The following is a 12273-nucleotide window of genomic DNA, read 5'->3' on the forward strand; positions in this document are numbered from 1 at the left end:
GATTGAAAAGTGATCTTCAAGCTTCAGCATCCAACTGCTTTGAAGAGATTTTCGTTAGTGGTCAGCGTGGGCGATATTTCTGACCGCTCTCTCTGTTTTTTTCTCTCTCTCTCTGTCTGTCTAAAGGGGTGTGGAAAGACGGAGCAAGATTTCTTAACCTGGACTTGTGCTGATAAATTGAGCCGCAGAGAGAGAGAAAGGGAGAGAAAAAAAAGTTGCAGCGCGAAGTAAATGGGAGAAGGAAGAAGATGCAGGAGGGTTTGAGGGGGTTAAAGTCCAGTGAGGAATGAGTGAGCCCATCCCCTGAGCAAGGCTTGGGTGTGCGGGGCAAGGGAAGAAGTTGCCCAAATCTTCCCCCCCACACACACAACCCCACTCCGATGGAGAGCCCGGCTGCTCTAAGATGACTTGGGAGGAGTGGACGAACCGGAGTGTGGACGGTAACGGCTCGGGGGGAGCCGGCAACAGGTCGAGCGAGGAAGGGGCAGCGGGACTGGACGGCGTGGCCGTGGGGGTGGTGCTGGGCGCCTTGATCGCCTTCGCCATCGCCGGTAACATCCTGGTGATCCTCTCGGTGGCGTGCAACCGGCACCTGCAGACGGTCACCAACTACTTCATCGTCAACCTGGCGGTGGCGGACCTGCTGCTGAGCGCCACCATCCTGCCGTTCTCGGCCAGCCTCGAGGTGTTCGGTTACTGGGCTTTCGGGAGGCCCTTCTGCGATGTGTGGGCGGCCGTGGACGTGCTGTGCTGCACCGCGTCCATCATGAGCCTGTGCACCATCTCCATTGACCGCTACATCGGCGTACGCTACTCCCTGCGCTACCCTGCCATCATGACCGAGCGGAAAGCGGTCTGGATCCTCCTGCTCCTCTGGCTCTCCTCCCTGGTCATCTCGGTGGGACCCCTCCTGGGCTGGAAGGAGCCAGCTCCCGCCGACGACACCCTGTGCAGCATCACCGAGGAACCGGGCTACGCCCTCTTCTCGTCGCTCTTCTCCTTCTACCTGCCCCTCACCGTCATCCTGGCCATGTACTGCCGCATCTACGTGGTGGCCCGGAGGACCACCCGCAGCCTGGAGGCCGGGGTCAAGAGGGAGCGAGGGGGCAACAGCACCGAGCTGGTGCTGAGGATCCACTGCCGGAGCGCGGCAGGGCTGGGGGACGAGCCAGCTTCCACCCTCAGGGCCAGGGGCCAGGCGCCGCCGCCCCTCCGCAGTTCCCTGTCCATGCGCCTCCTCAAGTTCTCCCGCGAGAAGAAGGCGGCCAAGACCGTCGGCATCGTGGTCGGTGTCTTCGTCCTCTGCTGGCTTCCCTTCTTCACCATCTTACCGCTCGGTAGGTAGAGCGTGAGGGAGAGCGCAGGACCAAAAACGGGGGGAAACTTTCTAACAGGGTCAACCTGCGTGTAAACCAACAAAAAAAACAGAATGTTGCTGGATAGAGCTCAGGCAACATCCGCGGAGAGAAATCAGAATTAATGTTTCGGGTCGAGTGACCCTTCCTCAGACCTTGTATATGTGTGTGTGTGTGTGTGTGTCCATCTCCGCTTCATGTGGAACAGAATTATCAGGAGAAAAGAAAGTCCAGATATTATCAAATGCCATGGATCTCAGTAGCTCAATGCCATTGGTTCTGTGTTGCAACTTTCTCTGAATCTAAAATCTTTGAGTTCTCACCTATATTGAGGTTAAATTCCCACTATTAGCCAGTTCAGAGATTCACTGTGTACCACATGGGACTCGAACCTGGGTTTACTGCCGCTGTGCCATCGCAAACCTAAGGAATACAGTACTATTAAATATCACTCCCTTTCCCACCTCACCTAACTCTGAGGGAGAGAGTATTCGGGTTTTGATTTCCAGACCACAAGTCAGAACTCATACCCAAATGACGCCTGCCGTCTTTCCAAACTTCCAACCCTCCTGTCGTGGCACAGATTCATTTGGAAGGCATCCTAATTTCCCATCACGTCCTGTCGGGTTAGTCAGCGCTTCAGGCGCCTCGCCATCTTTTCATCGAAGAGTGTCGGAGTGGGTCATGGCTCAGTCAGTCCAATCATTCCTTTGAGTTTTACTTTCCTATTGGTGGGGGGAAAAGTTTTATTCATGACCTGTTGGATTCTAACTAGTGATCACCATTCGAAGGTGGGACGGTACAAGTTTCATTTGCGGGCAGCTCAGAATTAAAATGCTCCTCTGTCTTTTTTTTAAATCAGAAACTGATGTTCCCGCCAAAATCTCGGGGATAGCACGAACTGCAGATGCTGGAGTCAGAGTCAATACAGTGTGGAGCTGGATGATGTGGGGTGACGGAGGGTTTAGGCCCGAAACGTTGACTCTCCAGTTCCTCTGATGCTGTCTGACCTGTTGTGTTCCTCCCAAAGTCTCGCTGCTCAGATTAAATTCAGGCAGGCAGAATGCACTGGGAATACAGAATTCCTGATCTATAGGAATGAAGCACAGGAACAGAACTTAGGACCAGATGACCAGATGGGAGCCACTCTTCTGGTAGAAATTTAGGAGTGAGACTTCACACCTAGGCATTCTGTTTTGTTTTAATCACTGGTGGGATGTGGGTGTCACTGGCTGTCCAGCATTTACTGCCCATCCCTAGTTGCCCTTGTAAAGTTGGTGGTGAGCTCCCTTCTTGAACCGCTGCAGTCCATGTGCTGTGCGTTGACCTGTAATGTCTTGAGGGAGGGGATTCCAGGAGTTTCACCCAGCAACAGTGAAGGAACAGCAATTCATTTCCAAGTCAGGATGGTGAGAGGCTTGGAAGGGAGCTTGCAAGTTGGTAGTGTTTCTATGTATCTGCTGCCCTTGTCCTTCCAGATGGAAGTGGTCGTGGGTTTGGAAGGTGCTGTCTGACGATCTTTGGTGAATTTCTGCAGTGCATCTTGTAGATGGTACACACTGCTGCTACTGAGCTTCGGTGGTGGAGGGAATGGATGCTTGTAGGTGTAGTGCCAATCAAGTGGGCTGCTTTGTCCTGGATGTTGTCAAGCTTCTTGAGTGTTGTTGGAGCTGCAACCATCCAACTAAGTGGGGAGTACTCCATCACACTGCTGATTTTGTGCCTTGTAGATAGCAGACAGGCTTTGGTGAGTTAGTTGCAAAAGTAATCCTGGCCTCTGACCTGCTCTTGTAGCCACTATGTTGATGGGGGTGAGTCCAGTTGAGTTTCTGTCAGTGGTGACCCCAAGAATGTTGATAGGGGATTCATTGATGGTAACACCATTAAATGTCAAGGGGCTGTGGTTAGATTGTCTCTTAATTTAGGCGGTCATTGCCTGGCATTTGTGTGGTGCCAATGTCACTGGCCACTTGTCTGCTCAAGTCTGCATATTGTCCAGATCTTGTTGCATTTCAGCATGGACTCCTTCTTCAGTATCTGAGGAGTCACACATCATTGCTGAACATTGTGCAATCATCGGTGAACATCCCTACTTCTGACCTTATGATGGAGGGAAGGTCATTGAAGCAATTAAAATAAAGACTTGTTAAAATAGAGTCACAATATTAGGGATTTCTGTTTTCCTAATGAACATTTTCTGCCTTTGTATTATATTTGGAAAGGAACACTGGCAAAATTTAGGTCTGCTACATCTTCAGAGAAATTCAGTGGATAGTTTGTGTGCTCTTAACTGTCCTATAACTGATCATGTTGTTGATATCCCTAATTTGCTGTTTGGTGTACTTTTGTCTCAGGTGTACAAATAATTGATTGGTATTATAATTACAATGTACTATTTCATTTTCTGAGTCTAATTGCATTTATATTATGTCTACAAAACAGAAACCAATCAGTCCATGCTAGCATTTAATCTACAGTTGAGCGTGATCCTGCCTCATGAGTTTTCTTATCTTCCTTTAAATGTAGCACTACTTACGTCAATTATATCATCATCATGTTCCACTTTCTTATCATTCTTTGGGTAAAGAATTTTCTCTTCAATTTATTATTTGATTAATAAATGAATATCTTACATTTATAACCTTTAACACTTACTCACAAGTGGGAAAATTTTCTCTGCAGCTGCACTATCAAACTGTTTTATCATCTTAAAGGTGTCTAGGAGATTGCTTTTTGAAATTAAAGATCCACTCAGTTCTGATATCATCCTCAAGAATCTCTTTTGTATCATCTCTGATGTCTTTCTAATCATACTCAGACTGGAACTGCAAACTTTCTCATTTCATTAAACTTTGATTCAAGCTGATCATGATTCCTAAGGGCTTTTCAATTCTATCTATCTACAAATGATTGCCTGTGCTTAGTTTGCTTTTTATGATTTTATCAACCAGTATAGTTACTTTTAATAGTTTTAGTCATTCCATGGTTTTTATGATGTATGGATCTGTGCTCCTGATTTTTGTCTGATCCTGCATCTCATTCACACTCCAATTATTGAAGGAGTATATGTCCTCCTTATTTCTACAACCAAATAAACCACCCTGACACCTATTTATATTCCTGTACTCATTTCATAATATTACCCATTCTCTCAGTTTGTTAATAATCTATATCATTCATTTATTTCTCAAGGATAGTTAGGGATTAACAATAATGCTGGTCTAACCAGAGACACCCACAGTCCCGTAAACAAACAAATACAAAATTGCTCACCTTTATCCCTTATTAAGTATAATATTTGGTGTCACTTCAAATCTGGAGATTGTTCATTCAATTCCCACACTTCTATCATGATGACAGTTGCAAACCACAGTAGCCCCAGCACTTTTTGGGACACCTTTTGCCCAGCTGATCCCTTATCTCCTGCAATTGGATTCTTTACCAGCTTGCTGTCCATTTTCTCCCCTGACTTAGTCTACGTTGTGTGTTATTGAATACTTCTTGAAAATGCAAATATGTTAAGTGGACCACATTAGTTTTGTCTATGCTTTCTGTTATTTTTGGAAGATTCAGTAAGGTTGATTAAGAAAACTTCCCCTTTTACAACCCATCAGGCATAATCTTTTCTTTTACTTCTAGAGTGAAGATTTTAATTATTTTCTAAACAAACGCATTTAGGGTGTTGGTGGACTAACACAATTCTTACTTTTAGCAGAGTTACAGGCATATGCTACCCTTTGTTACCGAATTTTCTTTTCTACATTTCAAGGATACTATAGTTCAAACAGACTCCACTGACTGTTAAACACTCCAGGATCTCCAGTGCTCAGAAAAGATGCTATAAAAATGCAGATTTTTCTTTTCATTTAATTTTCATTTTAGGATCATTGTTTTCTGCGTACTTCGTGCACAGCTTGTATCGTGCTAGACTAACTGAAATGCAACAGAAACCAGGTAGAGCAACAGAAAGAGGGTGACATTCAGGGTAGAAATAAGATAACAAGGTGAGGAACTGGATGAACACAGCAGACCAGGCAGCATCAGAGGAGCCGGAAAGCTGACATTTCGGGTCTGAACCCTTCTTCAGAAATGGGGGAGGGAAAGGGGGCTCTGGAATAAATAGAGAGAGGGGGAGGCAGTGATAGAAGGTGGATAGTGGAGCAGATAGGTGGAGAGAAGACAGACAGGTCAAGGAGGGCTGGTCTTGGGATGAGATCGGGGGTGGGAAGATTTTGAAGCTCGTAAAGCCCACATTGAGACCATTGGGTTGTAGAGTTCCAAGGCGGAATATGAGGTGCTGTTCCTCCAGTTTTCGGGTGGCATCGTTGTGACACTGGAGGAGACCCAGGATGGACATGTCGTCCAGTGAGTGGGAGGGGGAGTTGAAGTGGTTCGCGACTGGGAGATGTTGTCGTTTGTCGTGAAATGAGTGTAGGTGCTCCACAAAGTGGTCTCCGAGCCTCCGCTTGGTCTCCCCGATGTAGAGGAGGCCACATCAGGAACAGCGGACACAATAGACCACAGTAGCGGATGTGCAGGTGAACATCTGTTTAATGTGGAAGGTTTTCTTGAGGCCTGGGATGGAGGTGAGGAGGCAGGTGTAGGGGCAGATGTAGCACCTCCTGCGGTTGCAGGCAATGTGCCGGGGGTGGTGGGGCTAGTAGAGAGTGTGAAGCGCACGAGGGAGTCATGGAGAGAGCAGTCCCTCCCGAAGGCAGATAAGAGTGGAGAGGGAAATATATCCTTAGCAGTGGGGTCAGATTGCAGGTGGCGGAAGTGGCGGAGAATGATGCGTTGAACCCAGGGGTTAATGGGGTGATACGTGAGGACGAGGGGATTCTGTCTTTGTTTTTATTGCGGGGAGGGGGTGTGAGGGCTGAGGTGCAGGAAACACAAGAGATGTGGTCAAGGGCATTTTCGACCACTGTGGGGGGGAAATTGCGGCCCTTGAAAAACGAGGACATCTGGGATGTCTAGGAGTGGAAGGCCTCATCTTGGGAGCAGATGCAGCGGAGGCGAAGGAATTGGAAATAGGGGATAGCATTCCTGCAGGAAGCTGGGTGAGAGGAGGTGTAGTCAAGGTAGCCTTGGGAGTTGGTGGGCTTGAAATAGATACCAGTTTCCAGGTGGTTACCAGAGATGGAGACAGAGAGGTCCAGGAAGGAGAGAGAGGTATCAGAGATGGTCCAGGTGATCTTAAGGTTGGGGTGGAAGGTGTTAATAAAGTAGATGAACTGTTCGAGCTCCTTGTGGGAGCACAAGGCGGCGCCGATATAGTCATCGCTGTAATGGAGGAAGAGATGGGGGATAGTGCCAGTGTAGCTGCGGAAGAGGGACTGTTCCACGTATCCTACAAATAGAAATAATATTTGTTTCTGTGATCTAAATTTTTAACTTGAATATGAAGTTTCAGTTTTATAAGTTTTGGTCACACTAATGACTTAAATTTGAATTAAAAACAGATAAACAAATATATCATTTTGAAGCAAATGATAACTACTTGTTATTTGACTAATTTGAATTTGAATCAAATTAACTATGGACTGAAATAATGCATATTTTAGGGTTAGCTAATATTATTTTTTTTGGATTCCATTTTAGGCAAGTCCTTCCTAAATTGCATTTAAGCATTATAGTTAAAGTAATACTTGGATATCATAAGACTGATACCTAGTATGTGATCTCAGAGTATAGAAGTCCCTGTAACAGTACAAAGTTTGCAATCTTAGGTAGACAATACAACAGAACAACTTTCGACTAAAATGGAAAGATCATAAGGAAATCTTCAGTGTTCTTTTATGGAATAACAAGCAGAGAAAGAAGCTATTCAGCTCATCATGCCAGGCCCAGCTCTTTGAAAGAGTTAACCAATTAGTCTAACTCCATGAGCTCTTTGTATCCCTGCATGTTTTTTTCTAAGAATTCATCCAGTTCTCTTTTGAAAGTTAATATTAAATTTATTTCCACCACACCTTCCGGCAGTGCATTTCAGAATTAAGAATTCACTGTGAATCAAAAATCTCCTTCCAAATATAAATTTAAGGAAGTTTAATTTTTTCCTATGATACGTAGAAAATACTGACATTGGCAGTTATGACAAATATAAAATCTTGTTGCTATCTTTTTCTGAAGCTTTACATTGTGGACAAACAAAGATTTGATTGAGACACTCCTTAAACTCAACCACTGAGATCTCATCATGAACGTAGGGAGTATGATCAATAAGTTCTCCAATGATATTGGTAGGATGATAAATAGTGAGGAGGAAAGCCTTCGACTCCAGAATAATATAGTTGGGCTGGTTACAATGGCTGAATAGTGGCCAATGGAATTTAATCCTGAAAAGTGTGAGGTAATACATTTTGGAAGACTAACAAACAAGACTAACAAACCAAGTGGGCCCTTGATGAATAGCAGTACTCTCATAAGTATGGAGGATAAAAGGGACCTTGGTGTGCCTGAAGGCAGCAGGATGAGTAGACATGGTGGTTAAGAAAACACATGGGATATTTGCCTCTATTCGTTAGGATTTTGGTTACAAGAGCAAGGTGGTTATGATGGAGCTGTATCTAACATTAGTTCAGCCGCAGCTGCAATACTGTGTGCAGTTTCTGGTCACCGCACTATGAGAGGGTGCAGAAAATATCCATCAGAATGTTGCCTGGCCTGGAGTGATTCAGCTATGAAGAGAAACTAGATAGGCTGGTGTTGTTTTTCTTAGAGCAGAGAAGGCTGAGGGTGGAATCTGATTGAGGTATAAGAAGTTCTGAGGAACATAGACAGGGCAGAAAGGGTGAAACTTGTTCCCTTCACAGATGAGTCAATAACTTGGGGACACAGTTTTAAGGTAAAGTGCAGGAGGTTTAGAGGGAATTTTCGAGCCAATTTGTTTTCACGAAGATGTTGGTGGGTACCTGGAATTCACTGTCCAGAAGGGTGGTAGAGGTGGTAACTCTTCAGATAGTTAAGAAGTATTTAGATTAAGATTGAAGTGTCATAGTATACGGCTAGTTAGCTTCATGCCAAATACTGGAAATGGGATTAGAATAGATGAATGTTTGATGATTGGCATGGAGCTTCCCTCATTTCATCTTAAATAGCTCAGTCTCAAATTTTGTTTGGTAGTACTCTTGGAAAATATGTTGGGCAGTTTAATGCATAGGTTCCGTAGTGCAAGCTGTTAAGATACAAACATTGAAAGTAGATGCAGGAGTAGGCCATTTGGCCTTTCGAGCCTGCACCACCATTCAATACGATCATGGCTGACCATACAATCTTTCTATCCCATTCCAGCTTTCTCCCCATACCTCTTGATCCCTTTAGCTGGAAGGGCCACATCCAACTCCCTTTTGAATATATTTAATGAACTGGCCCCAACAGCTTCCTGTCGGAGAGAATTTCATAGGTTCCCAACTCTCTGAGTGAAGAAATTCTTCCTCATTTCAGTCCTGAATGGCTTACCATTTACTCTTAGACTGTGACCGCTAGTTCTGGACTTTCCCAACATCGGGAACATTCTTCCCACATCTAGCCTGTCCAGTCCCATCAGGATTTCATATGTTTCAATGAGATTCCCCTCTCATTCTTCGAAATTCTAGCAAGTTTAAGTCCAGTCGATGAAGTCCTTCCTCATATGTTGTTGCTGATTACCTTGAATTGAGAGAATTATAAACACCGAATTCATACTAAAACTTCAGCAATCAGCAAATACATTTTTAAAAAACGAAAATTCAACTCTCGCAAATTCAAGCCAAATGATTTGCCATACCATCTTAAATGTAGAGAACAAGCTTTAAAGTAGCAAGTGTCTTTAGTATGTAACGGACTTGTGCAATTAAGATTTTTAGCAGATGTTGCAGTTAACAGCAGTAGATAAGGATGAGTTCAAGGACTGTATGTAATCCAAACTTACAACAACTGTTAAACATCAGCAAACACGTTTGAAATGCTCAAGGAAAAAAACTGCCTTTGATTCATTTGGTGACCAAATCTCGCAAAGCCATTTATTACTTTGGTAGAATGATGTCTGGAGAGAAACTTCACCTGTCAGATTAACAAGCAAATCTTGCCTAAATATAATGCTCATTCTTTTCTAAACAAGGTCAAAAATCACACGACACCAGGTTATAGACCAACAGATTTATTTGAAAATGCAAGCTTTCGGAAGACTATGCCTTGGGGAAGGGGCTGAGCTCCGAAAGCTTGCGTTTTCAAATAAACCTGTTGGACTATAACCTTGTAAAAACCGAAAGGACTGCGGATGCTGTAAATCAGAAACAAAAATAGATGTTGCTGGAAAGGCTCAGCTGGTCGGGCAGCATCTGTGAAGAAAAAATCAGAGTTAACGTTTTGGGTCCGGTGACACGTCCTCAGAACTTTGTGTCTTGTGATTTTTGATCTTGTCCACCCCAGTCCAACACTGGCATCTCCACATCATCTTTTCTGAAGACATCCCAAAACCTCTGATAACTATGATGAAGTGTAGTTTCACAAAGCTCTAAGTATTCATAGGAGATTACAAAGACAGAACAAATCACATTTGTAAAGTACCTTTCACAACTTGAGGGCATCTGAAAGTACAGCCAATGAAATACTTCTGAGATGTCATATTTGTCATTCAAAAGCCAACATGTGCACAGCAAATTCCCCAAAACAGCAATGTGATAAATACCAATGATTCTGTTTTTATGATGTTGGTTGTGGAATAATTAGTGACCTGAAAAACTGGATGAATTTTTTCTCTGAATAGTGCCATGTGATTTCTTTCTCATCTATGTACGAGGGCAAACAGGGTCTCGGTTTAAAGTCTCATTTGAAAGACAGCACCTCTGATAATGCAATATTCCCTCATTACTGTACAGTCTGTTTGAATGTTTGCATTAATTCCTGGAGTGGAACCTGAACCCATAACCTTCTGATGGAGAGGGACAAATCCTACTAACAAAACTGTAGCTGATATCTAAGGCAGAACACATGCAAAGTGGAATACAGCCCTGCGAGGGCATCACTGCAGATTATAGATATGGATGGAGATTTTCTTTCTTGGGGTCACAACCATCTTGTAGCATGGTGGTAGGCCATTTCGCCCATCACATGCTTTATTAGAATGTCCCCAACTAATCACAATGCCCTGCTGCCCATACAGCCCTATATCTTTCACTGTTTGAAGTCATCACAAACATTTGCGGAAAAAAGTTTAAAAAGCACTTCAAGCTACAAGCTCTAAAACCAGTGTTTAAGAGACACTGTACAAGTAAGTAGATGAAATTATGGTCCTTGATAAATGACAAACATAATTTCAGTGCCTATGCTAAACTTCTCTGCTTGGATTTCCAACATTTTTAGTTAATATTTAATCATATATTATATTTACATAATGGTTCAGTCATTAATGATAAAGTAATGGGTTTCATAATGGTTCAGGCTTCAGTATCTTGCTCCAGTCTTGCATAAAATTTGGTTAAGCAAAAGTCTGCCGCTGATAACAGAAAAACCTTTTCAGATCAGGGAGTGCACCTTAATAGTTTGTGTCAAAGAGTTTCGGGATCTTGACCCCTTATTTTCCTGTATGTTCAGTTCTCAATGTTGGTCATAAGATGAAGTAAGTGTCAAAAGTAAAGTTTCACTAGATCCGCAGTAGTGAGGGTGAGGCAATGGGAGAGGAAGAACATCATCCTGCTCATTCTCCCCAGACCACCAATGATTGAGTGACCATGAGAAAAAAGCGAAGTGAAAAATTGAGGGTCACCTGGTTACGCAGTTGAGAAGGTGGTGACGGAAGTGATGGAAAGGGAAATGAAACATAAAGAAACTAGAGAAAAGAAGAATTCAAATCGAATGTCAATAAGCCTTCAAGACCACCTCCCAAACCAGCGACCTCAACTACCTAAAAGGACGCGAGCAGCAGATGGAAGGGAACACCATAACCTGCCAGTTGCACACATTCAAACATTTTTAATTTGTTCTTGAAATAATGAGCTCATCTAGTTCCCGCACCCTGTGAAAGCCTGTCTATGGGATATGGGATATATGGGATCTTGAATTCTTCTCCCATGTTTATTGAACTAAGTGCTAAAATTATTTTCCCATTCACCACTTCCATGCGCAAACAAGTAAAATTTATCTTTAACTGTTTGAAAATATTAACAACATTTGCAGAACAAGGTACAGAGGTCTCTGCCTCAGTTAATCCCTTTAGCAAAGCACTCCAATTTACAACAAGCTCTCAAACTAATTCAGTGGAGTAGGCACCATAGAACTGAATGGATGAAATTACGGTCCTTGATATATGATAAACATAATTTAAGTGTCTGTGCTAGGTTCCTCTGCATAGTTTTTAGGCGAGTTAAAATGTGTGTATATTCCTACACTTTTGCTGATTTTGGATTTCCATCTTGTAGAATATACTTAAATGCAATTAAATCAGATTATTAATCCTCAACTTTCCAAGATGTCCAGTATACAGGAGCATGGGAATTAGATGAACACACTATTTCAAGAATGCCTCAGTCAATAAATCTGGGATAAATGTTAGTCTCATCAATAATGACGATGTTTTTTACCAGTGGTTTCAATGTTAAAAAACTGGTTTACTGAAGCCTTTTTGGGAAGGCAAACTATCTTCCTTATCTGGTCTGATCCACAGTGACTCCAGACCAACAGCAGTATATTTGGCTCTGAAATAGTCCCACTAAGTCACCCAATTGCAGTTGGATGACCAACTTGTTTGTGTTGTTCATATTACAAGAACAAGTCAAAAATGTTTGGATGTGTGTACCTTGCATGGTATGGTGTTCCCATTCATATGTTGCCCTCGTCCTCTTATGTAGTTGAGATCACAGGTTTGGGAGGTGTCTTGAAGACTTATGACATTCGATTTGAATTGTTGGTGCTGGACTGTGAACATCTAACTCATAAA

The 12273-nt window shown here is 43.2% G+C and overlaps 1 protein-coding gene across 1 annotated transcript in view; it reads left to right on the forward strand.

Moving 5' to 3' along the window:
* The first annotated feature begins 286 nt into the window (after nucleotides 1–286).
* Nucleotides 287–12273, forward strand: part of adra1d (adrenoceptor alpha 1D) — a 61247-nt gene continuing 49260 nt past the window's right edge. Inside the window, exon 1 of the mRNA XM_020532722.2 lies at nucleotides 287–1337. Coding sequence (XP_020388311.1) covers nucleotides 404–1337 — 934 coding nt within the window. The 5' untranslated portion in view covers nucleotides 287–403. The remainder of the gene's footprint in view (nucleotides 1338–12273) is intronic.

This window comes from Rhincodon typus, chromosome 1 (assembly GCF_021869965.1).
Source record: "Rhincodon typus isolate 14 chromosome 1, sRhiTyp1.1, whole genome shotgun sequence".
NCBI classification, from domain to species: Eukaryota; Metazoa; Chordata; class Chondrichthyes; order Orectolobiformes; family Rhincodontidae; genus Rhincodon; species Rhincodon typus.